Below are 27,084 nucleotides of genomic sequence, written 5' to 3' on the forward strand. Positions count from 1 at the left end.
TTTTCCCAATTTGAACGAGAAAATTTTTTTCATTGGTTTCAAAATTGGATCCCGACAAAACATATGTACATATATCATGAGATTAAGTAATGTGAAAGTTGTTCTTACATTATCACACTAAGCGAGGATTGATTGCATTTTTTGATCTGCTTTAAAATGAAAAGCATGGCTATTGAAATTGAACGAAAGTTAATTACATATAGCAGTGTTCGCCTAGTCCGGTTTAACTATCATCCAAAAAAAAAAAAATTGATTTTAGAGGGTCAAGAAGTGCTCTTTTTTTTTAATGCTTCAACAATATGGTTTTGAATTTTTAAGTGTTGATTATTCAAGATTTTTAACAGCAAATAGACAATAGTTAAACATGTTTTCTCCATTCATTCCATTTTGAAATTACAAAAATCATAATATTTGCTTGTTGAGTTTACGTACTTTCGTTTGTTGCAAGCGAAAATTTTACAAAAGCTACGGTCATCAAATGACAAACTGCATATAAAAGTCATTTCTAATTATAATTATCATAATTTATATTACAATACACTTAAATAAATGTTGAAATTGCCAACATAAATAACTACAGCCTACATGAATGTCAAGAAAATGAAGTAGGAACTTTTTAACAAAGACTCAATTCAAGAGCTTCACTTTAATAGGACACATGCCATTGAATTTTCACAAGGCAAATAACAAACAAAATTAGTGGGGGCATTATGAACCTCCTTTAAGCCTATTTGGAGATACAGTATTTAGCATTAAAAATCTACAAGAGGTTGTACTACTCACATTTATGTAATAAGCACAAAACCACTTCACCTTCTCCTCCTCTTTCTTCGCCCCTTGTCACTCTCATCAGAACTAGATGAGTCTGACTTGGACTCGGACTCAGAACTGGCAGATCCTGAATCTGAAGAATCAGAACTCCCAGACTCGTCATCTGATTCTGAATCGGAAACTGGTTTCTGTTGTTGCATGATAAGCCGTGGCATATTCTTCAAATACTCTCGGAGGTTCTCAGTAAGACCACCAAGACCAATGGATGTGAAGAAGTTAATGGCAAACCGTGTGTTCTTTGGATTATCTTTTGGAAATATACATTCAAAAGAATCCTGCATTGTTGGATCATTCAGCCGCTCATTTAAAAGGCGGATGCCGAGATGTTCAGACAATTCCTGCAGCAGAAGCAATCACAAGGTGAACTCATCAGCATCTTCCAGAGAGGTATACAACGTTAATCTACCACATAGACAAGTTCCACAGTAAAAAGAGATATGTTCAAGTTCGCAACTCCGTACCTGGAAGAGAATCTTAATGAATATACGGGAAGATGAGGTAGTGTCCTCCTCAGTTAACCGTATATATGATAAAACATGCCAGGGTAATGCATCAGTGCCCAGTAAATGAGCGAAAAACTTTGCCACATTGCGCAATTTATTTGTTTCAAGCCGGTGGATCATTGAGTATTGCTGTACAAAACACTTGTCAAAATTTTCTTGGTAGACTCTGTTGATCATGCAGAATCGCTGCCCCAGAAGACCATAGTACCGGAGGTAAGTTCTCTCTTGGCTGCAACATTCCAAAAGCATAATGCACAGTTCCATCTGCCAAAATCCAACAAGATAAATCAGTAATTTTATCAACTAAAACAAACTACTTTTAAAACAAAAGAGGAGGGCGGGAGGGGTGGAGGAGCCATCAAAAAGATTATGATGGATCTCCATTAAGGAGGATGCACGAAAGAGAAAAGGTCAATTCAGAGGGACTGGCAGAATTATGGCAGGGTTTTAACACGAGCCATATCTCTTTTAAGCTAGGATATATATCTTTTTTGTCCAACAATTATGGGTTTGTATCTTCAAAATTCTGTAGGACCTTGAGAATGAAATTAAATGAAGATCGTTTGCTCAGTTCATTTGCCATTTATTTCAAGGAAAGGCAAACGATGGGTAACTTTAAACAACATTGCAGTAACTGACAGTAGAGATTCCAAACCTACCTCCTGACCCGGCTCTAGCTTGATTTTCAAAAGTTTATGACCAGCTTCCTCAAAATCTACACTGGACATAATTGTTAAGTAAATTGTTCTTCGAAGATTGATAAGATTTGTCTCTGTCTCATCTCTAATCTTCATCTGTTCCTCTTCCATTTCATCATCATCTTCATCTTCATCTTCATCCTCATCCTCATCTCCATCATCATCTGACTCAGCATTAGAGCCTTCTTCATCCTCAGATTCATCACCTAGTATTGTTTTCCTTAACTCTTCATAACGCTTCTCGTTCTCCGTGAAATTTGGATCTGGCTTGAATACATCTGATAGAAAAAAGTGGATGAGAAAAATGAGCAATCACACATACAAGTTGGATCAAACGACGCATAGAAATTAATTTTAAAACTCAAGCAGTACCAAGGGAAATCTCTGGATCTATCTCCTCATCCAAGGAGACTTCATGCGTCAACTGGTCTTCCTCCTCCACAAGGTCTAGTTCAGGACGAATGGCTGGATAGCCCTGTAAAAACAAATATCGGACTGTCACTTTGGAGCTGATCTTCAAAATTATTGTGCAAATTGACGCTTCATCCTACTGTGCTAACATCTATTGAAAATTTAAAAAAAAATACCTGAAACTGGGCCTTTCGAATTGCAAATAGGCCTTCAATCAAGAACTGAACACGTTTGTCAATTTCTCCTTCATGAAGAATTCCACGAAATCGCTCAAAAATACCTGCAAAAGCACAAAACGATAGTCTCATAAAAGTATCCAAGACAGAAATTGGCATGAAGGCTTGAGCATTATTTGCACGTATTCATGCATGCCTTCCATGTGCGTATTTCTGCAAAGCCCAAGGAGGTGCATAACAAAATGCAAAAGAAAATTACTTTTGACCCATTCAAAATGTCAATAACTTTTATTAATTTTTTTGTACACAAATATGACAAAAGATTAGTAATTTCAAAATAAAATAAAAATGGGCATTGATGTAACATCATTCCAATATTTTCTAACAAAGCCTTCCAATGGTGCCTAAACATACGCTAAGGTTTTACCCAGATTAGTCTTATAAATCAAGCACCACTAGAAATTCAGCAAAGCGCATAATACAACAATAAGCCTTATCCCACTAGGTGGGGTTGACTATATGAATTATACAACACCATTGTACTCTATCATTTATTAAGCTTTAAGAAATATTTTTAATCAAGAGATCTCAATTAACAACTTCTAAAAGTGTTCTCTTTACCCTTCCTCTACGACTTTACTTCTCTTAACAAAGCTCAAAGTTATCTGTTCCACTCTCCTCACAGGTGCCTCCAATAGTCTTCTTTGCACGTGTCTAAACCACCTCAAATGATTTTCTACCATTTTTTTTTCAATAGGTGTAACACCCACTTTTTCCTGTATGCACTAATTTCGAATTTTGTTTTTACGTATACATCCTCACATCCATCTCAACATTTTCATCTCTACTACTCCACCTTTATGCTCTTGCCGTCCCATTAAAACCTAACATTCACTGTCATATAATATTGTTGGTCTTATAGCAGTTCGATAAAACTTTCCTTTAAATTTATTAGGTAACTTACAATTACAAATAACTCCTTTTAACCTTTCTCCAATTAAACCACTCATCTTACTTCATATGTGCAATATCTTCCATCAATTTCCATATTATATTGAATAATCACTACCAAATGTCTAGATTTTTCCACTTGAGGTATAATCTGATCATCCAATTTCACTTCCAAATTACTACTCACCAACTTCTTATCAAAATTACAATATAGATTTTCCATCTTACTCCTACTCAAAAGGTTTCTTAATGTTTAGTTGAAATGTAATATAGGCTTTTACCATGCCATCACTGTTTGGCCAATCTTCCAAAATATAAAAATATATATAATGTATAGTTAAATCACTAAAACATGCATATTTCAAATTTTATTCACCATCAATATAATTTAGATGGAGAAAATACTTTGAACATTTATAATCTTAACTTATGGTTTTATGTGAGAATATCACAGTAAAAGCAATTTTGTGTCTTGGCCATATTCAAGTAAAAACTAAAGTACTTGTTAGGGGAAAAAGTCTTTCTCCTTTTCCACACCAAGGACCAAATAGGCTCTCTTCAAAGCATGACTATCTGATGGTAAAACACTTATCATGGTATCACCTCACAGTCCTTCAACTTAAACTCTCATCCAGCTCGTTTCTTAGTATTATTTCATCTTAAGACTCTATACAGCCTCTTAAAGTTTTAATTCCTTCATTAACCAACACCAAGCACCAGCCTAGAGTCATCAAACCTTGGTTTCACTTTGCTTTTTCTCATAAAAAGAAGATAATCCAATCCAAATAGAACCCTTATACCCGTACCATGGTTTTACGTAAAATGAAGCAGAAAAAAGGATTCATGTAAATGAAGACTGCTTAGGAAACTTGGCGAATATAATGTTGGAAAAGGCTAAAGTAGTCAAAAAATAAACTAAAGCCCTCCAAGCAAATACTCACCGTGAAGGCCTCTTGGCGAGACATCTTGCAATTTTGACCCACACTCTGTGACAAAACCAACAGCTACTTCAACACTGTCATCAGTAGGCTTCTCCAGTAAAACTGTGAGCAACTCTAGAGCAACAATCTCATGAGCCACTTGCTGGTTTACAAGATGTGCAATAAACTTGACTGCGGCTAGTAATTGAGGCTACACATGAAGGGAACATAAACAAACATATAAGAAAAAAAATCAAGTTGAATATTTTGGTCTTGGAATAAAACAACACATACAATAAATTAGCACAAGAATACTGTGATAACATAACACATCTACCTTGTCATTTCGCTTATAAGCTCTCTTAAGCTGCAAGACAATTCTTCTCAATAAAAGATCACCCACCTCAGGAAATTTGGTGTTCACAACAGCAACCAGCGCAGCAAAAACATCAGTAAAACCTGGAGAAGCCATTTGAGACTTCATACAAGACCGGCAAAACAAGCCTCTTCCTCTTATTAAATTCTCTGCAAATAGTTCTGGAATTATATTTTTTATATTAGCAGCATTAACCTTGTTCACAAGTCCATTAATGCTCTTCCTAAGAGCATCCCATGTTAACCGCTGGTACTCAACACTACTTTTGTCTTGAACTTCCTTCATCATGCGAGCCAACTTAAATGGAGGGATGTAAACTCCTCCGCTCCTACCCAAATTCGATGTATCGCCATTCAGGTTCCCCTCCAGAGTTGTTGATTGTCTTTGAGGTTTTGAATCCCCATCTAACCTTCCCTGTCCATCCTCTTTCTTCCTATTATCTTCTTCTTGCTTCCTCTCATACTTATCCCTACGATACTTCTCACCATAACCATCCTTAGTAATTCTGTGCTCCTTTTCTCTATCTCTTTCTGATTTCCTCTCAATTTCATCCTCCGAATTATGATATGCATAGCGATCTTTGATTTTGTATCTGTCCTCAGTGTCATGCTCTCTATGCCTATTTTTACGTTCATCGGTCCTATCTCGTCTATGTCTGCTGTGATAACGATGTCTATCTCTCTCATCCTTCACATGCTCTTCCCTGGGTTCACTGCTGTGCCTTCTACCCATGCCAATTTAATTCAGTTTCAAGAATCTCCCGAAATAAAAGAAGAAACAGACCAGAGGAAGGCTATTTTAAGAACCGATCACTTCCTGTATCCTGTGATCACCAAAAAGAAAAGGTTCAATTAACTCAGAGCTTTAATTTTTTCAATTAACTATTAAAGGACATAATGGACAGTGTGGAAAGAATTAAAAAGCTTCTTACAACAAATGATAACACGACCAGATTCAAAGCCAAACTAAAATGAAAAAAATAAAAATAAAACCAGGAAACGGGGCAACGTTGTCCAACACATGGTCGACAACCACGCAGGAACACATGACGCGGGCAAGAAATTCAAATCCATATTCAAAGACAGATTGAATAAATCAATCTCACCGGATTTTGGACGCAGACAAAGCCCTAGGATTCGACCCTTATTCAATAACACGAGCACGAGCGAAGGCGAGGCGCGGCGGCGGCGAGTACGACTGCACGAGCGCAAGCAAAGGCGAGGCACGGAGGCGGCGAGCACGAGCTTACAGGGTTAATTTGAGTGAGTGAAAGCGAGGCAAGCGTCTGATTGAAATTGAGTGAAAGATGAAGATTGAATCGTGAACGGGATTTAGGGTTTTTTTTTTTTTTTTGCCCCACTTCCCTCCTCACTCCTCAGCAGCATGTAAATTGATCTAAAATTTAAATTGATTTTCCTCATGAGACTGAAGTCGTGTAAATTAATTTTTTTAAAAAATACATATAAGCAGGATTTAAGTCCTTTAAATTTTGAGCCCATTCATCAGCTCGTTTAAATATGATTTATCATTTTAAGTTTCTATTTGCAAGTTTAACCCTCCTATTATGATGGCTTAAACAAGTTTGGCTCTCTTTTCAAGTCCAATAAGCATATATTATGATTGGGGCAAAAGCCCCGCATTTAGTTTAATAAAAATTAGAATTGAAAATATAATGGTAATAAAAAAAAAAGAAAAAAAATTGAAAATGGGTTTCAAAAATATATTCCGTATAATAACAGGGTTTTTTGTCAAGCAGAAAATAAGAGTAAATTTAAATAATTTTTTTTATAAATCTTAAGGTAAAAAAAGGAAAAAGAAAATTCTTTAAAAGAATTGTGGTCATTAAATCAGACAACAATCCAATTTAATACTAATTTTTTACAAATAAATTATCTAAATATATTCTGAATAGTTCAAATTTAATATTAAAATTTTTATTTTCACAAATATAATATTAAAAATATTAAAAAATTAATTTAAAATAAACCATGATTTGAAAATGAAAGGAAGGGTTATGATTACCCAAGAGGGTGTTGATGCAAAACTAAAAAAAAAAAATTAATACTCTTAGCCAAAATTGAAAAAGAAATTAATTTTATACACTGTTGACATTTTTTTAATTTTTTATGAAAATTCAATAAGTATAAACAATATTTCAAAGATAACCTAATTATATAAATTTTGAAATATAAAAATTATGTAATTAATTTCAAAGTTACATAATCATTTAATAAAAATATAAAAGTTCTTAATTTTATTTTTTAAAAAAATCAATGCTTTTAATGGATTAAAAATTTTATTGATGAAACGGTACAGACTTTGAATTAGGTTTAATTAAAAATTTAACAAAAATATATAAATGATTTTAAATATATTTTCAAGTTGTTATAGTTTTTTTCAATTTTAAATTAAACTTTCACTGTTTATTTTATTTTAACTAAGTCATTATAATTTGATTAATTAAATTTTTTTATCTTTAAAATTAAAAATTATTGAAATTAAAAAAAGAACTTTTATATTTTTTAAATGATTATATGACTTTAAAATTAATTACATAATTTTTATATTTTAAAATTTATATAATTAAGTTGTCGTTTAAATATTTTTTACACTTATAGAATTTTCATAAAAAACAATAAAAATGTAAACAGTTTATAAAATCAAATTTTCTTTTTCAATTTTCATTAGGAGTATTAAATTAAAATTTTTTCTTAGAGAATTGCCCTACAAAATTTTAAAAGTAGAAAAGAAATGAGCTAATATTTGAAACAAAAATGAAAGAGTGAAAAAGACAAATTTATCTCTACTTTTCAATTAATAAAAGCCAAGGGCAAGAGATGAGATGAGAGGTTAGAGTAACATAAATATTGAAAACAAGAACAATATGAGAGGCTCAAAGTAACCGAACTTTCAAATAACTATATTGTAAGGAAATTTAACATTACAAATAAATTATAATAAAACATGGATTCCAAAACTTCAATGCATTTGAATATCAAATCTTAGCCAAATATATCCATAAATTTTTATGTATTCAAATAGTTCGAGACTGTAATGTTAACTCATGTTTACCAAGCTCAGAATTGGAAGGCCAATGAACTGATTCAAATAGCATCCCTTGAAATTTCTTTCAAAGTTCTATATCCAAACCTGCTTGTGTCAGCTAGACGAATTCAATTTTTGAAAGCAACACATGGCACATTCTCCTTAGTTGTTTGAACCTTATTAGGTATTAGTCGATTGTCTCTCCAGCCCGTTGGGTGAGCTTGCAAAGTTCTACTATACTAACCTCTGGCTCTACCTTGTAGAACTGGATATGAAACTTCTGCTCTATTTTCATCCAGTTGATGATCGAGTTGCGAGGCAGAGAAGTGTACCATGTGAATACCAGGCTCGTGAGAGTGTTCGGGAACACAAATAAAGGATTTTGAAATGAATGGGCTAATATTTTAAATTACTAAAACTTTTAATCTTTGTAAAGATTAACATTTAAAAATTTATAATTTTTTTTACTAAAATATAAGAATCATTATTTTAAATTTATAAAATTATAAGGGCTAAATGTATAAAGTTAAAGTTACAATCAAATTCAAATTATAAAGACTAAGTTATAAGTCAAAGTTTAGAGATATAATTGAGTCAAAAATTAAAGGAGATAATAATTTTTTTCATTATATATTTTATTTAGTATAATATTGGTAATTTGTCAGGAGAATAAATTGGCCTTTTGAAAATTAACAACTTGTTTTTCACAAGTCATGTTTAAATATTAACAAGTACTCCTTTTATTTTAAAATATAAAGGTATTTTTAACTGAATCTCACCCTCTAATAAAATAGTTACCTACTTTCAAACAAATTCTATCTTTTATATTTACCTCTATTAAACATCCTATGATAAATATAAAGTCATTATTAATAGGGAACTTTTGAAAAAAAAAGTAATTGTTACACCTTAAAAGATTAAAAATGCCTTACATTTTTTAACATCTAACATCTCAAAAAATGTCTTATATTTTTAATCGAAGGGAGTAATTGTTTAGATATTAGTAACAATTTGTCTAGAATTATTAATGAGTCATGAAAATACTTGAAAACAAAACTTATAATATATATATGTATGTATGTATGTATGTTACTAGGGTAATGAGCAAAATGGGCTTTGAAGCATTGTACAAAAAGCGCCCTAAACACTAAACTTTTAAAATATATAAGATGGACCCTAAATTTTTAAATTCATAATAAATTAAACCCCATCATGAACTAACCAATAACACCATTACTGTTCACTCAGTGGGGCCCAGTCAAAATGCTGATGTGTTGTTTTTAATTAGCATCACAGACCCTAAACTATTGAGCTAGTAGCATCTAGGCCCTGCACTTTGAAATTCAAAGTAAATTACTCCCATTGTTTATATGTAAAACGCTGACTATTATGTAAATTAAATTAGCCTCAATGTGATCCACCCCGTTGAATGCATCGTTGGCCGTGACAAATGACCCATAATTATGTGAAATGATTTTTTTGTAATGTTTTTCAAATAATTGGTATCTTTTGCTTTCATATACTTTATAACTCTAATTTAGTCTTATCTTGAATAATGTTTATTTATTTAATGGTAAAAACTTAGGATTCCATTTGAAAAAAGTTTAAGTATCAGAAGATTTTACAGATGATGAATGTGAAAGTTAACAATTTTATCAATGAATTTCAAATCTAAATTAACCGGTTAATTAAAATCCTAAACTTTTTTTCAAATAAGATCCTAAATTTTCACCATTAAATAAATAAATATTATTCAAAATAAGGCTAAATCAGAGTTATAGAGTATATGTAAGCATGAGATATTAATCATTTAGAAAATATTGCAAAAAAGGAGGAAAAAATATCATTTTATAAAATTATGAGTCATTCGCCGAGGCTAACATTCATTCATTATGGTGGAACACTTGAGACTAATTTTATTTACTTAATAATCGACATTCTACACATAAACTGGGGGTAATTTGCTTCGAAATTTAAAGTTCAAGGTCCAGGATGCTAGTTACATAATAGTTTAAAGTTTATAGTGTTGATTAAAAATGATACATTAGCAAGGGACTGTCACATCAGCATTTTGAGTGGGCCTTATTGAGTGAACAATAATGACGTTAATGGTGAGTTAATGACAGGGTTTAGTTTGCTATAAATTTAAAAGTTTAGGTCCATTTTGTACATTTTAAGAGTTTAAGTTCAGGGCACTTTTTGAGCAATACTTCAGGGTCTATTTTACTCATTAACCCATATTATATTAAATGTTTAGTTGCTTCAATAATTACTCTCTCCATCTCTATATATAAGGTGTTTTTTATAAGCTTATTTTGTCCTTAAATATAAGGGGTGACAATGATATTTTTGAGTAATTACACAATTTTATACTTGTCTTGGAAAATGAAATAGATCGTTAATTGTATGTTTTTCCTACCACCATCATGATATTAATTATGATATTATTAGTAGTAAAATTGAAAAAATCATTATATTTTTATGTTAGTTCAATAAAATAACAAACCTTTATTGGTATGCGAAATTTGGTTAAAAACACTTTATATATAAAGACGGAGGGAGTATGTTTTGAGAAACTAATGCCTCACCTAATATGTTGAAAATGATTTTAATGAAAAAGAAAATGGAGATGAAAGTGAGATTTAAAAATATGTTTGGATGTTCATGAAATTGATAACTTATTTTTTATTTAATAAATGATATTTAAAATATAAAAATATTAAAATACCCTCATACCCAAAAAAATTTCGAGTTGGCTTCTCTCCACTGAGGGAAGCCTCCTCTGCCTCTTGGTTGAGGGAGGGGCAAATTTGAAGAGTCTATAATTAATATTTTTAATTTATATTTTTAAAATCCAAAATATATAAAAATTATAAAAAAATTTAATAAATATGTTTATCGATCTATAATCCAATTTTAATATAAGTGATCTAAATTTAATATTAATTTTTTTAATAAGTTTACTGTTCTATTTACAATATATCTACACTATTCAGAATATATCTAAAAATTTAATTTAAATTTTTAATATTAAATTTAGATAAAATTTAATTTAAATTTTTAATATTAAATTTAGACTATTAGATTAATAAGCATATTTATTAAATTTTTTTATAATTTATATATTTTCTAAATTAAAATATATAAATTAAAAATAAAATTTTAAAAAAAATTAAATATAAACGACCTAGATTTACCCCTCTCTTAGCGAAGGGGTGGAGAAGGCTTCCCTCAGCGAAAGGAAGCCAACTCCAAAAAAATCAACCCATCCTCTTGCAACCCATAATAACTCAGACCAATAATAAGGAACCACTATTCATAGTTGAAAATTTCAAAATGAAAGGTCGTCATAGGAATTTGTTAGTAAAAGGTGTGAGAGGTGATAAACCCAAGGGTGAATTAGCAGGAGCAGAGTTAAGAGCATTAATGAAAGGAGCAAGGGAGGAATCGAGAGAAGACAAGATAGGGAGAGGGTGGGTGAAGAGAAGGAAGGGCTAGGGGAGATCTATAACATATCAAGACAATGATGTGAAGTGACAAAGAAAGCAAAAAGAATAGAACAAAAAAAAATTGCACAAAAAGTGCCATTGTAAAGGAAATTTGAAAGTTAGGAAAGGAGTCTGAATAGAGATTTGGTAATGGGAGAAAGATAGAAGGTAGATCTGGAAATTTGAGATGCTAAGATTGTTAGCCACTCAAAACTTGGGGGGATTGATGGTCTGGTTGGTTCTTGCCATTTAAAGGAATTGTGTGTTCTTGAGGCCATTTATGAGCATTGGTTATTGAAAGTTGTTGGCACTAGTTGCTAGAAGTTGCTTGCGCTAAGACATTCGCCAACCAGGGGAAGGTTGAAATTTGTAAATAAGAAGATGAAATTTGAAAATTGAATTTATTATGAAAGGCAATTCTACCAATTTTTAAATTGAAAATGGTGGGATTGGAATTGATAAATTTTTTAATTCCATAATATAAAACAAATATTTCTCTCAATTTCATTTTTATACCATCCATTTCTATCATAACGAATGAGCCCTCAAAGGGTAATGGGTTCAAAACTTTAATAGTTGCTCTGGCACAGTAGTGGTGGTTTTTTAAAATAAAATAAAAAATAAAGACACATAGATTCTTAATGGGAGAGCTTTGAAGTTAATTACAATTAAGAATGTTGGGCCCTCCTTGAATTTTCAAAACATTTTGAGCCCCTCATGCTATCATTCGATTTGTAACGGTCAGAAACAAAACCCCTCTTCACGATAGCATCGTCCTCTCGCGGGCAAGCAAAATTCAAACTAAACTGTGAAGAATTTCGGCATCGTGGTTCGTTCATCTTCTTGACAGCCTTTGTTCTCTCAGGTATCATTCGATTCTGCTTCAATTTCTCCCTTTTTCTGCGAACAGATTAAAGGGGTTCTTAGTTGGTAGAAAATTAGGGTAAAGGGAAATGTGAAATGGTGTGTGTCTGTGTATATCGAGAGAAGAAAATTGAACAAAGGATGAAAGAGTAAAGAGAACAGAACCGTTCATTACTTAATCGGAAAATATGGGTTCGTTGAGAGTTAAGAATCTGTTTTAGACTGAGGCGTGTTATACTTGCTGCAGATGTCTCCAATTCTCCTATCTTTTACTTTGTGTTCAGATTGTAAGTTTTGAGTCGCGCCACGAGATTCTTGTAGCCCATTTATCTGCAAAGGACCACTATATCTCAGATTTCTGGGACAATTCTCTAAACTGTTTATAGTAGAGTGGAATTATCAAGGACATAAATCTTTGGGGCTTGTTTTGTTTGTTCTTTGTATTTTTCAGACTGAAAATCAGAGAATGTATCTTTAGATCGGTAAAACTGAGCATTTTCAAGAGTTCTTTTACCATGTGTGCAATAACTTTTTTTTTTTTAACCTTTTCAATTCATGTTGTCTCATGTGTTTGCTGCAGAACCCAGTAACCAAGCCTCTTATTTCTGCATTGAATTGAACAAGATAATGGCCAAGTATACTACTCCCGGGAAGCTGATGATCCAAGATGAAAATTTGGGTCTTCAATGCAAACCCAAAAGTAAGGCTTTTGTTTCTTTCCACACTTGGCCTGCGTAGGGAGGTGTAACATCAGGAAGATTTTTGTTTACTAGATGTGCTCAAGAATAAAGTAACGGAGAATTATTTTTACAGTTAATAAGATGGTATTAATATTATTATCACATACACAAAGCATTCTTACTATGGTGATTTTCTCCTGTTTTATTTGTTACGACTTGTAATAGAAGCTGCCTTGACCGGGAAGACAAACAATTTTAAAGTGGATGGAAGGAAAGTTGGCTTAGTGCCTAGTGGTCGAAAAGCTCTCAACGACATTACAAACAAAAGCAAATCTGTTTTTGTTGAAGCCTCATCAAGGAAAAAGAATGCTCCCAAGGAAGAGCAAGAAACTAATGTGAAGGAGGAAATGTTCTTGCATGACCACAAGAAGTGCATCGAGGCCCAAAAAGAAGCAATGAATGCTTCATATCTAGAGATGGTTCTTCCACGAGATGGTATTTGTTTCTGGCCCTTACTTCACCAAGTTATTCATAGTCCTCTAGCATGGAATGTAAGATTCATGTTGCTAATATAAAGTAAAACTTTGAAGAATAACAAAGCAATCTCAAGGATGAAACATGATTTGGGGGACAGAGTTGCTGTGGAGAATATGAAGAAAGGGATGTGATTGGACACTTAATTTACTTCAGAAATTGTTTACCAAAATTTGTTTAGAACAGAATTACAGTTTACAGAAATAGTTTAAAGTGAGATTGGGTGCAATGTATTTGAATATTATCTCTTTTCTCTTCATCTGGATGAAAAAGAAGGGGGAAAAAATAAGATGGATGTTTCCATTTCGTATTACTACTTTTACAATATGCTTGAAAGCTTATCTACGAGAGTCCAGAATCATCATTTCATTTTTTTTCTTGCAGATTCGATGCCTATTCTTGAGCAGACTAAGGTAATATTCCCTCCTTTCATACCTTTTTCTTGACTACTTCAGTTTCATTTTGGTTATGAATAGTTGAAGGGAAGGTGACCTTGGAACCCACAAAAACATTGCGCACATGCTATTTCTTTTTTGTCAAATCTTCATTTAAAACTTGCTGTGCTGTAGTTTGTCACATTACTTCTTGATTGAAGTATTTAATCACCCAGAGAAATTAAAGTAAAAATATATTCATTTCGTTGTTAAATTATATTCTTTATGTTGTTTGCTTCCCTTTGTTGCAGCATATACTCTTAACTTCTTGTTGGTGGCTTTATTAGGTCCCTCAATCCCCTCGTTGCTACCCAGAACCAGTTGAATTGTCAATGTCCAAGTTTTCTGATTGGTTGGACTCTCCAATACAGAGGAGCTATCCTCCATCTCCTCCTCCATTACTATGGGACTCCGCACCATCTTCTCCTATTGCATGGGATGATGAAGTATTTGAGCTTGTTCTGAAGGAAGAAGGCGATGCCTAAGAGCCTATATGAGATTGCGTTCTAGCTCCCCTAGAACGTGGTTTTGACCGAAGCAACCGACTGCTAAAACGAGAATTCAAACACAGCTTAAATTTGACTTTGCTTACAATTTGCTCTATGTTTTCAAGAGTTTCCTCTGTAACAATTTCGATTTTGAGAACTTGACAGCTTTTAGCTGTGAAACTTGTCTGTTTGTTTACACCACTGAGCACTGTTCATACTTCATAGGTATTGGAATTGTATCTTAGACTATCTTTCCTGAAGCTTCTTGCTTATTTGATAGAAAAAATCAATTGAAGTGTTAAGTGTTAATTGTTAAGTATTGGATTGTGTATAGATAAAAACTGTTTGGTGGTGACTGTCAGACTTTAGTAACATAAAAAATGTGAGGCCTTTCTTTTTGAAATAGATTTAAGATATGGTGTTAAATTAAAATTCATTGACTTGCTATGTGGTGTACCAGACTAACAGCTACTTGGTTTCTGCCTGTATCTACAATATAAACTAGTTAGGTTGTAGTGTGTGTGTGTGTGTTGCTTTCTCCGGTTCTCCCCCATGTTTCATGTCGCGGCAATGATCAAGCATGGAGAAGGCAAGAAAAAGAAAAGAAAGGGTAAGAAGAAAAACGATGATTAAAACAAAACTAACTAGTCAGATCAATATCTCATACATCTCCATGTTAAACACCCCCCCCCAAAAAAAAACCTCAGTCTATTTCAATGCATATAAAAATAATTTTCAATGTAATTTATATCAGAAGAAAATTTATTCAATATTATAATTGTGAATTTTTCATAAAATTATTAATAGAGCCCTTCAAGACTATATTCAACAGAATCAATAATTTGACAACTATTTTCACTCAAAATAATAATAATAATAATAACAACTATTGTTTGTTCTCACATGAACCTCAAGGTCTGATGATCTAGTCCTTATTTAGTATAAAATGCTTTTAAAATGAGTTCGATTAAAAACTTATATAATAAATCAGAAATTAACAAAAAATAATAAAATTTATCTTTACATATTTAAAAATATTAATTTCATTTCATTTAATTCAAAAGTTCGACCACAATAAAACATGTTGGCAATTTAAAATGGGGAGAATGACAAGTAAGGACTCTAGAAGAAAATTAATGTTAAATTAAGATTTTTTTAATACTAAAATTTTTAAATTCAATACTCTTCTCATATTTTAATACTGAAATTCTTAATTTAACATTAACCTTTTTATAAGATTTTTACTTGTTATTCTCCCTTTAAAAAGGTCCATAATCAAACCAAGGAATTTTAAATTAGTACTTTTGCCATTCAACAAACAATTAATTTTTTTTTTAAAAAAACATCCCTCTTAAAAAGTCACACAAACCTCATTTTCTTTTCTTTTTTTTCTTAAAAAAAAGCATGATAGTTTTCTCTTAAGCATGATATCAGGTAGCATAAAAACATCTCTGCTAGAGGCAACCAACAAACGGCAGAGAAATAAAAATCTGCAGTTTTTGCTTATAAAAATTTACATTGCTGCTACTTACCGCCAAAGAGCCAACAAACAACCTACTTAGAATTTACATGCCTCACCCTCAACCCCCAACGCAAGGTGCGTGCGTATATATAGGGAAAAATGAAAGTAAAATCAGACTAAGAAGAAAATAATCACAAAAACACAATCAAATCCCTATTCTCTCCTTATCAAGCCAAACCTAGATAGCTTCCCTCAAATCTTTAATATGAGACGGAAGCAAAATGTAATTGATCAGCATTATTTTGCTGTAAGATCCAACCAAAATGCAGAAAAGAACAATCTCATTTACAGATTGTTTCATCAATGGTTGACTTGTCAGACACTCGCACATTGTACTGCTCGTACACTCTTGCCCGATTCTCGGCCCACCATTGTTCTGCTTGCTTCTCACTAAACCGCTTTCGACTGCATTCACAAGTCAGAACATAACTAAAGTCACTAAAACTAGCAAAATCTAAAATTTCTGGTAGGATTTGATGTGCTTCTGAAAGATGGCCATTGAAGAATTATTTAAGGGCTGGAGTTGTATCAAGGAAAAAGGAATATGAAGCAGGAGATTAACAATATTCCTAGAGCTGTTAAGAACATGACAAAAACAATGGAGTCCCAGAACACAAGTGCAGCCATTTCTATTCGTCCAGGTTCTCCCCTCCTTTAGTCAATATTTGACTGTCATGTTGGTGTTGAGGATAATGATCCTCCCACATGTCAAGTGTTTGAACTGACATTGAGAGAGGAAAAGAGTAGCTTCACCATTCCAGGTATGGTAATTCACCAGGTTTTTTCATGTACAGTACAATCTCTCTCTTTTTTTTTGGTCCATGCAAGACTAATCATTCAACTAAACCAAAAATGTAATAGCTTTTCGTTGCAAAAAACAACTAGCTCTGCCCCCAACAATTAGCTCCGTTTTTTTAAAAAAAAAATTAGTCTTTTTTTCATGCATGGTACCCTTACCAACGCGGTAGACTGCAGGCATAAACTTGGGGTTGGTTTACCGCCCTTCAAGGAGGGTTAGGTTGTTTTCTTTATAAATCACCCTTAGAAGGGTTCACTGTCGTTTGTTGAATAGATTAATAAAAGGTTTTCATCATCTTTGTCCTGGATGATATTCTTTCCCATTTAAACTTCTCAACAATATTGATGATTTACGATACAAAATTCTGTAATTTGAAAGAGTAATAGCAATGCACTCATACCTGAAACGAACTCTCTTGAGATCTATCACACCTCCAGGAAGGGAGATAAAGGTAATATATACTCCAGGCTCATCTTGCTCAACCCATCCAACCTCACCACGAGTCTCACCTTCCTTTGTTCTGCTCCCATTTCTAATCGTTGCATCTGATTGGCTGTGTTTGTTGTGACCTGCACTTCGATTACTGAAGGTGCTTAATCCATTCGAAAGTGACTGGCCATTTGAAAGCGACTGGCTGTTCAATTCCGCCAACTCTGGTTCTAGGCTAGCAGCTTGGATATTTAATCCATCAATAGAAGAAGAATTGATGACTTCATTAGAAGTCGGACTTGATTCAAAGGAAGCAACAGAAGGAAATTTCACGTTCCTAGATGCTCCTGCAGGAAGCCTCTCAGACATGTCCTTCAGCTGATCAGAACAGAAAAACAAACAAGTGTGGTATCAGGTGGACATGAGTAAAGATCACAACAAATTTCCAGTTCTCTAGTCTAAAAAAGGTGCAAATTTGAGACAGTGATACACCTTGTTTTTGTACAAGTATCCGATATTTATCTAGTAATGTGGAGTTAGATTTGAGTATTGTTAGGCCCTAGAAATAGCTCTCCCAGCATGATTTTTTTCCTATGCACCAGGTTTGAACCTTCAATATTACTTGAGGGGGATCGAGTTCTTCCTACTTGACCAACCACCGTTGGTGATAATAACAGACTTTTATACATTAAACACAAGTCAACGTTTTCCATGCAGTGCATGTGTCCAGTGAGATATTGCCTTCCATCAGAACCTGAAGGAGAAAGGCCAAATTTGGACGGCTTGATTGTGAACACTTAGAAACATGCTTATCAGTGACGGCAATGGTTATATGCCCTTTTAACTTTCACCTAATAGTGTCCGAGCTAAGTTTCATGGACCAATGTTGTCTATTCATTTCCATGTGCTCGGAAATTTTACTGTCAAACCAAAGAAAACTTAAACCAGCATTGCTTGAATGCTCTTTAAGATGGTGGCTGGTTTTTAAACAAAATTAAAAAGAACAAAAGAAAATATTACATTCATTGGCTAGTATCTGTGTATACACATTACAATACAAAGAAAAATCATTCCTTAGCTTCTTTTGCTTCCAGAACGCAGAAGAGAAATAGGCTTTAACAGGAGTCTAGTTTCTTGGGTGGTAAAAAGGGATCCCAAGGGAGGGGGGGTTCTAGGGAGTTTTTCTGGTTGTGAAGAGTCAATAAATTTGCTGAAGTACATTAAATTTGGAAACCTATTTAGGCATACGCCTCCCATGTTATCCAAAAAAAAAAAAAAACAAACAAACAAACAAAGAAAAGAAATACAGCACCTACAAATTTCTTATTGTGCCACCCCACTACTTCATATTATATTATCCATGCTACCTGATTTGTAAGTGACTTGATCACTTCCTTTGCTGCTTTGCATTTGGCAGTTTCTTCGCCAGCATATGCTATGGCTTCCTTCAGCTGTTTAGTTGCTCTTTCCAACTCAACTTCTTGAAGTTGAGTTTTGCGAGTCATATTTTCCACCTGAAAGAAAAAACGAAGTGATAAGCCCCTACAATAGACATCCAAGTTAAGTGTCCAAGAGGTTTTAAAAAATGGCAGTATTATCAGTGAATGTGAATTAAATTGGGACCCATTTCCGGTTAAAACATATTCTAGAAAACGCAATATTGTCAACGAATGGGAAAAACAAGATACCTGTGCTCTTAATTTAATAATCTCTTGGTTAAGGCTATCATTTATCCTCTTAACATCATCAACACCTATCTTTGGGGAGGTAAGTCCTCCAAGTGTCGGGGTTGGAGTTGTTGATCGAGGTGGACTAGGATGTCTAGATATTGGGGATGTTGCTCGAGAAACAATTCTAGATCCTGGAACAGAGGCTGAGAAAAACTTCTTTGATGATCCAAAAACAGGATTGACAGATTTAGAAATATTCGATGCCCCCCACTGGGAACCTCCATTTGGAATGGGTGAGACACGACTACTATTGAATTCCAATTTCTTGTTTTTCTTTGAAGACCTGCTTTCCACTTGCTTCGAGGATTGCATTACAGAAAACCTAGCAAGCTGATTACGAGATCTGGAATCAAATTTATCATCGTTATCGTTAAATTCGAGTGGCCCCTGATTGACACTTCCTCTTCTGCTCACAGAAGAATGGGACGAAGAATCAGCATCAGTAGTTTTCCTTAGTTTATTATAACAATTATCACACACCCGATAAGGTTTGTTGGGATTTGGTGCCATTGAAGCCTTGAGAGACTTCTTGCTGCTGCAAGAATGACAAAAAACAAGTCCACAATTATAACAATTATGACGTTTTCTTTTGAAATTAAAAGGGAGACGGCAGCCAGAACACATGGATTGGTCGACACCAGATGCCCACTTATGAAGACAGATAGCAGCAGTGAAATTAGTACCGCAAGCAATACTTTTGACTTGTTTGTCTTTCAGAGCTTCCACTAATGTTGGAGTATTTCTATCCTCTATGTCCCCGTGGCCTAGACGACCATTTGCACCCTTGCCCCATGTGTAAACTTCAGTCCTTGAAGTTAAAACTGCAACGTGAAATGCACCACAAGACACCTCTTCCACAAAACTCTTTGAAAGCTTTCCTTCAACACGTTTTGGCGATTTCCCGTCAGTATGGAGATTTCCTAGTTGGCCATAGACAGGACTGCCCATGGTATAGACATGGCCCGAGGTCGTAAGTGCAACAGTAAGACTGTGTCCACACACAACTTGACAAAAGTTTGGTTCAACAAGAGCTGCAACACAGGTAGGAACAAGTTTTGTTTCCTTGTCACCATGGCCAAGTCGACCTTTGTCACCATCACCCCAAGTAAACAGCTTCCCTGAAGAGCAGTTGCTGGAACTTGAATTTCCAACCATGACTTCTACAACTGCCGCAGAATGCCAAACACCACAAGCAGCTCGCACAGTACGAAGACCCTTAAGGGACTCTACTTCCCTCGGTATTGTAACACCTTTTCTGTCCCCGTGACCCAGAACGCCAAATGTGCCATCACCAAAAGTAAATAATTGCCCAGCAGAGGTAACAACTGCAGTGTGCCATGGACCACAAGAGATAGAAGAAACATGTATGCCATCCAAGGGCCCATTCACTTTTTTTGGGACCCAGTGGCTTACTTGATTTCCATGCCCCAAAAGACCAAAATTGTAAGTGCCATCACCCCATGTATAAAGATCACCAGACAGAGTCACAGCACATGTATGGTACTCCCCACAAGCTACAAGTTCAATATTGGTATTACTCAAAGATTCTATAAGCTTTGGATGAAGAACATCAGAGTCAACACCATGCCCAAGCCTGCCTCCTAATTCCTCCCCCCAAGAGAAAATTTCTCCTTGCTTGGTTACCAAGGCAGCATGTTGTCCGCCACAAGCAATATTCTGTACATCAAGTACTACTGCAGATTCCAAGGCCTTGGGCAATAGAGAATCCATTTTTCCTCCAAGATGGTGAGTCCCACCACCCAAAACACCATCACCAGTGCTTTCACCCCAAATGAAAACATCCCCCAAGGCATCACCATCATCATGACCAGAACCCTGGCTGGATGAGCTGACAGCACTTGATAGACTTACTCTAAAAGCATCCATGCCCATTGCTTTCATGTGACCATGTATACTATCTGATCCTCCTGATGACACTGAGTGGACTGAACCACTAGTAGAATCTGGAGGGAAGAAACCCTTTGGAGGAACAGAATACAATATCACATCAGACAAAGCTTTGTCCAAACCATTCTTAGGGGGGCTTTCAAAGGGACTATGAAGGCGAAGCTGATCCCCACTGTCCTGAATAGGGCAATTTAACATTCTCTCAATGTATTTTCAATTGAAATGAAGTAAAAGAAGGAGAAAATGAAGCACAAATTATGTACTGATACCTTTTGCAAGCTTTCGTTGCTACCAAATGGAGAATTCAATGGGGAACTTCTTCTAGTGTATGTTCTGGGGCTGTTAGCCTCTGATGGAAAACCATCACTTCTTGACTCTGTTCTCCACTTCCGATGATGGCAACGTGATATTAGTGCTTTCAAACCACTGAACCAAACCTCAGCTTCATCTTTATCTTTGCAAATCTAGTAGAAAAGAATCAGAGCACCAGATCACATTAGGCTTCTACAGACAAAATATGCTTTTCATATGAATGATACCTGTAGAATGAAAGCCAGAGGCCAAGTGCTGCCAAAAGCATAGCAATGTAAGAAATTCATACCAAGTCTAGTGACCTATCATTGTAGATAAGAGAAAATGACTGGTATTCTTTCTCAGGCCGTGGATATCTTTGGAAGATTGGCTGAAAAATGTATTAAATAGAAGAAATCAGTATCATTATCAGCTTAAAAGAATGTACTGCAGATGTCCAGAGCATGAAGGATCTATGAATATTATTTGTAGTACGCACCCACACACAGGATTGCCATAAAATCACAAGAGTTCAATGTCCTTACATAAATGAAATACACTAAAAATGAAAACCAAGACAGCGCATTACATCAGCATTAACTAATCTCCAGGAAACATATAGAATAATCATTGTCATTAGTAATTGACTTCAAAAGAAAGACACAACCAGCATTATCCTACAATATAAGTATCACTACTTTAATAGAATAAATCTAGTAAATAAAAACAAGTTGAGTTACATTGTCTATATTGTCCATGAATACAAAAAAACATTGGTAAAGGACTTTTATTATCCCACCAAATGGAGTCTCCTATTATTTTTTTTGTCCTGCCATCACTAGCAGACCTAGGTATAAGCGGAGGGCAGATCCCTTTTTTTTTTTTTTCTGCACTTTGTATACTATGTTAATTTTCAGTACACTAGCTGAACTAGGTACATGTGTGGGGGCAAACTGCCGTGAACAAAACATATTGCAAAACATTGGAAATCAAAATCAGAAAAGAAGCCTCTTACTTTTAGGTGGAAAATTAATTAGAAAACATGCCCGTTTATATCAAAGCAGACACCCAAGTAGGTAAATAATCATGTAATAAAAGAACTATCTATTTTAATTGAAGCATGGCTACCTTCAGCTAAATCAGAAGAAAAACTTAGAATGATTCCTCTGTCACTCATTCTAAAACACTTACTGTACGTTGTCCAGATATAATTCTAGAAATATGACTTAGTTTAAGGTGTTTCTCCTCTTTCCCTGAGAACCATATCAAAGCAGATTCATCCTGAAAGCAATAGCTAAATCAATTAGTTAATTTTTTGGCTGTAAGTCAATAACAGACAAATAAGTATACTGCAATGTGTATTAAACGGTGTATTGCAGGTAATGTGATAGGTTCCAAGATGATTAAAGAGAAATAAGGAAGAAAAATCTCTATTAACATATGAAATCAGAATCTTATTTCATAATATTAATAAGAGAACATAGAACCGATAGAAGTAAATAGAGTAAATAAATCTATCAAAATGATATAGAACATACTTCTCTCAATAGCCATGCTTAAGAGAATATTTGAAGGGCCAAAAGTTTCAAAGTCTATTTTATTCATGATATGAATGCTTCTGAATTGCTAAACATATTTATAATGCTAAATACAATCTAAAATAATAAATAAAATCTAGATAACTAGAAAATTGAATAAAATCTCCTAGAATCTATATCTATATAAAATACTAAATAAAATCTAAAGAAATAAATATCTGAATAAAATCCAAATAACTAAATATCTGGATAAATATATAGATATCTAAATAAATATCTAAATATCTATATAAAATCTAGATAACTAAATACCAAAATCATATCTAAACAATATTACTAAATAGAAAAAATTTAAAATAAATTGAAAATAATATTTATTCAGAATATCTATCTTCCTAGATTACCCATTATCTCGGAACTCTGTCATACTGCAAGATAAACCACAAGCAATATCATGGCAATTGCAAACTCAAGAGCTTTAAAGTAATGATAGCAAGTTGATTCTATAATCTCTTCATTAAAGTACATGGTAAGCAAGGGTACAATCTATTGCTTAAATTCAATTTTTATATAATATATAAACTTTGGAACAGCACTTAAAGCAGTAAAAACTTACCAAGTTTTTGCATTTCCAATTTTTTCTTGAAAATTTTCAACTGACTAACCATAGCCACCAAAGTTTCCTCATATTTTAAGCAACAAATCGTGATACACTAATAGAAGGAGTTATATCTACAAAGAAAGGGGCACCAAACTCACGTTGGATAGCCGAATCTGGCAAAACTTGGGCTTCCCCCTTCTTCCGTACTTCAGCAAGCAAGCCCCCTTTTTCAATGCAGTAATGGCCTGTAGTTAACATAGATAAAGGACCTGAGTCAGCAAAGTTAGCAAATTTGAAGAAAGCAGTTTAGACTTTACAGCAAAGATAATATAGGGAAAAGAAAATGTGTTCACAGACAAAAATGCCTGGAGTAGAACTGTAGAAGCACGAGAGCATCCAGCCCAAACACCAGTTTTCCACATTAAACTACAAGTCTATAACAACTGAATTCAAAATAACTTGCAGAAAAAAATAAACTTCATCACATAATCCACCACAATGAGACTATAGAGAGCAAGTTGGTTCTCTTAACTAAATGGCTCACAAAAGAGAATTATACTAAAACATATTGACCCATGGGTGATCAAGTTTTTGGACAACAAAATTGAGACATAATTTAATGTCCCACATTGTGAAGTTGCTGAAAGCCTGCTAAAGAAGGTGTCTATTCGTTAATGGATTATGCAAAATTTAGCAGTCATGATACAAATCTAAGTGAATGTACATACTTATTTATACACAACCGTGTTCCTAATTAATGGGAGATATTTGTGGTGCAGACTTTTGATCTTTTTGGTGAATGATGGACTCGTCCAGGGAGTTTGGAGCAAAATTAAAATGCCAATACAGAGGTTTTCGGAGAACTATAGATGGCATGGTTCTCTGGAAGCATACAACGTTAGCTGCTATATTATCCCTTTAGTTGGAGAAGGACACAGGAAATTTAAAGGATAATATTTTCATATTACCTCTATAATGGGATAAAATGATCTTCTTAGATTCTTTGTGATGACAGGCTAACAGTAATTTTAGTAGCATTTTTTCCTTGACATGTTTCTAATTTGCTCTGGTTAGTGTGCTCTTGAATTCCAATTAGGAGAATATCTTATTATACTCTGCTCTTGCACTTATATCTTTCTCTTCTGGCAATGTTTTTGTTATCGAACACAAATAACACATCATTTACAGTTAATTTAAAGTGAAGTGTACAAGACAGTGGTTTCAATCATAGGCTCATTAATTTTGTGGAAAGTGTGAACTTTGATCATGATTAGCTGGTAAGCAGCTTCTCTAAACGGGAAATTTCCAAAAAAATGCAGGTTTAATCAGCCTTTACAAAGCTCGAGTATGAATTTTATAACCTAGGAGCAATGAATCCTCCAAGATCCGTGCATTTGGGAGATCAATTACAATATCAACACCAGTCCCTGTCGAAGAAAAGATGACAAATGAAACTAACTTCAACTGAAACAATTCTAGCCGACAGTTTAAGATATTAATGATCGCGGCAGAGAAGTTACTGTTACTAGACAGTGATTCATGTATCCACAAATTTATGCCCCAGTCACTTTATAGACGACAATAACCAGAGTTGCAAATAATGCCCAGGATCAGAAGGACGATAAGTTCATGCTAATCAAATTTCCGAAGATCATACGTACCAATACGATCAACCTTCAGACGATGATAATAAACAAATAAGGGGATATAAAAAAAGCGTGGGAAAGTATGGCTTTAATAATCCAAATCACTACATCCAAATCATCCTTGTCTATTTGTTCGCAGCCAACAGAGAAACAGCATTGACAGTACCACAGTCTGAGAAGTTTTCTATTATTTCTCTGTTTCTTTAGTTTCTCTCCTGCGTCGCTCAGTTCTGTACTATAATAAATCGTAATATACAGGCTAAAATTCGAGTAAGTTTCTGAAGATACCTGCTCAATGTCTCTTTCCACGGGACCAGCTCTGTTGAGATCCGTAGCCATTCTATCAGTCCGTGACATCACCAGAAACCAAAAGGCACTACTAAGAAACAACTCTCAAATCGAACTACCAATCTTGCACTAAACCATTTTCATAATAACCGAACCGTGCCATTCATCAATTGCCCAATTTGCTTCCAGCCCCTACTAAGCCCCAAATTGCCACATTCCGACATCTCAAAATCACCACTAGCACTCAAATCCAACTTGATAATCGTTCACGTTGGCTTCCAATTTGTTGGATTACAATTTTATTATGCACAAAGCACACCAAACCAATGTTTCAGAACTTGATGCTGCCAAGCACAGAAGGAATCCAAGCGTGGTCCAAACCAAGTGAACCTCGACACTGATTAGCACGAAGAAAACAAAGTGCTGGATGATGAAGTACAGCCGATCGAGAAACGAGGAGAAAACTCCATAAATTCCAGTGATGTCACTGGGCTGAGGTCAGTGTCAGTCTGTCACGAAGAAGGAAATTGCAGATAACAAAGTGCGGGGAGTTAATGAGAAAATCTAGGAAACTGTGATCTGTCAACAGTTGCAGAAGAGAGAGAGAAAGCGATGTAGAGAGAGAAGACGACGAAGAAGGTGAAGAAGAGAGAGAAAAGATTAGAAGAGCAATTATAAAAAAAAATTTGTTATTATTATTATTATTAACAATACCTTCGCCTGTGTAGTTCATTCAGAAAGCGAGCGATTGAGTTTGCTGCACGAACATGTGTCTTTGTTAGAATCGTCAGAGTCACAGAATCATACAGCTATTATGTCATGTCTTAGCTCTTACTTAAAATTTGATCTCGAGAGCGGGTTAAGTGTTATTTCTTTTCTTTTTTTTTTTAAATAAATCCCGATATTTCAGATCTTGGGCTCATGCCTCTCATTGAACTAAATCAACCTCCTCATCTGTTGATCCATACGTCAGGTGGTGGTGGCTTAGGTACGTTACAGTGCTCGTTCTCATTTGTAAGATCCCTTTTTATTTATTTTTTTATACAAATAAAATTATTTATTTCAATAAATCTTTAAATCATCTTTTACAATTTACATTAACGAGAAACAATTAATATATACATATTAATTAATATAAAATATTTTAATTTAATTTTTTTATTTTTAAACATAATTATTATACTTAGTCAACTTTTTTAAACTATGTGATACCTTTTTTATATATATATATATATAAATGAAGGGAGTAATGTTTTAAGACTTGAACCATCTCAAATAGTTAGATCATTGCAGGTTAGTTTGTCTTGTTAACCAATTTTAAATTAAGCGATTTTAACAGGACAAAAATTAACCCAAAATCAAAACAGTTGGATTGTTTTAAACTACTCTTATTTTAATAATAAAATTTTTTATTCATTTTAAAATATTAATGTCTTCTTACTTTTAAGTTATTATTGTAAAGTTTTGAATGCATTATTTGTTTGTTCACATGATATGAATGAATGTGTAGTGAAAACTGAAAACCCATTTGCTTTAAAATGACAAACAAGGTAAATAAAGAAAATGTATATAAAAAATGAGAAAATTAAAACTTAAAATGTTATGAGTTATGTCTTAACAACTTAGATCGAAAATAATATTATCAATATTTTTAATATATATATATATATATATATTATATTTTTATTTAATTATTATATCATCAATTTAATTGTTAGTCTAATCAATTAAATCACAAAAAACCTATTGATTTTTGGGTTCACCATTCAATCCTATTTTTAAAACATTTTATGCAAGTGCAACTGTGACAGGCCACAGTATGATTTCTTTATCATGTGTGTGTATAGGTGTTGATATATTGGTTAAACCAATTAAAAATACAATAAATATATCATAAAATTAAATCATTACTATATAGTACTTATTTATAAAA

The 27,084-nt window shown here is 33.8% G+C and overlaps 3 protein-coding genes and 1 long non-coding RNA gene across 5 annotated transcripts; 1 reads left to right on the plus strand and 3 right to left on the minus strand.

Moving 5' to 3' along the window:
- Positions 1–491: 491 nt before the first annotated feature.
- Positions 492–6,208, minus strand: LOC129317980 (uncharacterized). The gene is made up of 8 exons (XM_054962437.1): positions 5,972–6,208; positions 4,828–5,689; positions 4,512–4,701; positions 2,620–2,723; positions 2,405–2,507; positions 1,994–2,310; positions 1,293–1,598; positions 492–1,169 (listed from the first exon to the last, which is right to left on the minus strand). The coding sequence occupies exons 2-8, from the start codon at positions 5,596–5,598 to the stop codon at positions 810–812; spliced, it is 2,151 nt and encodes a 716-aa protein (XP_054818412.1). The 5' UTR covers positions 5,599–5,689; positions 5,972–6,208; the 3' UTR covers positions 492–809.
- Positions 6,209–12,092: 5,884 nt separating this feature from the next.
- Positions 12,093–14,715, plus strand: LOC129318791 (protein PATRONUS 2). Its single transcript, XM_054963744.1, has 5 exons — positions 12,093–12,264; positions 12,844–12,963; positions 13,169–13,438; positions 13,862–13,890; positions 14,199–14,715. Exons 2-5 carry the CDS (start codon positions 12,891–12,893, stop codon positions 14,394–14,396), a joined length of 570 nt encoding a protein of 189 aa, XP_054819719.1. The 5' UTR covers positions 12,093–12,264; positions 12,844–12,890; the 3' UTR covers positions 14,397–14,715.
- On the minus strand, positions 12,161–13,110 carry LOC129318792 (uncharacterized). The gene is made up of 3 exons (XR_008595307.1): positions 12,808–13,110; positions 12,439–12,593; positions 12,161–12,299 (listed from the first exon to the last, which is right to left on the minus strand). It is a non-coding gene; the product is annotated as an uncharacterized LOC129318792 (long non-coding RNA).
- Positions 14,716–15,876: 1,161 nt separating the features above from the next.
- LOC129318157 (PH, RCC1 and FYVE domains-containing protein 1-like) lies at positions 15,877–25,948 on the minus strand. 2 transcript variants are annotated; one of them, XM_054962771.1, is made up of 10 exons: positions 25,866–25,948; positions 25,152–25,660; positions 23,376–23,462; positions 22,270–22,359; positions 21,389–21,469; positions 21,057–21,251; positions 18,838–20,964; positions 18,517–18,663; positions 17,121–17,527; positions 15,877–16,326 (listed from the first exon to the last, which is right to left on the minus strand). In XM_054962771.1, the coding sequence occupies exons 2-10, from the start codon at positions 25,218–25,220 to the stop codon at positions 16,203–16,205; spliced, it is 3,327 nt and encodes a 1,108-aa protein (XP_054818746.1). In that variant the 5' UTR covers positions 25,221–25,660; positions 25,866–25,948; the 3' UTR covers positions 15,877–16,202. The 2 variants fall into 2 exon arrangements, with proteins under 2 accessions (XP_054818746.1, XP_054818745.1); XM_054962770.1 differs by lacking the exon at positions 25,866–25,948 and having other exon boundaries at positions 25,152–25,795.
- Positions 25,949–27,084: the final 1,136 nt, after the last annotated feature.

This window comes from Prosopis cineraria, unplaced genomic scaffold (genome assembly GCF_029017545.1).
Source record: "Prosopis cineraria cultivar Desert tree isolate PC_DT_omini unplaced genomic scaffold, ASM2901754v1 PC8, whole genome shotgun sequence".
Classification (NCBI taxonomy): domain Eukaryota; kingdom Viridiplantae; phylum Streptophyta; class Magnoliopsida; order Fabales; family Fabaceae; genus Prosopis; species Prosopis cineraria.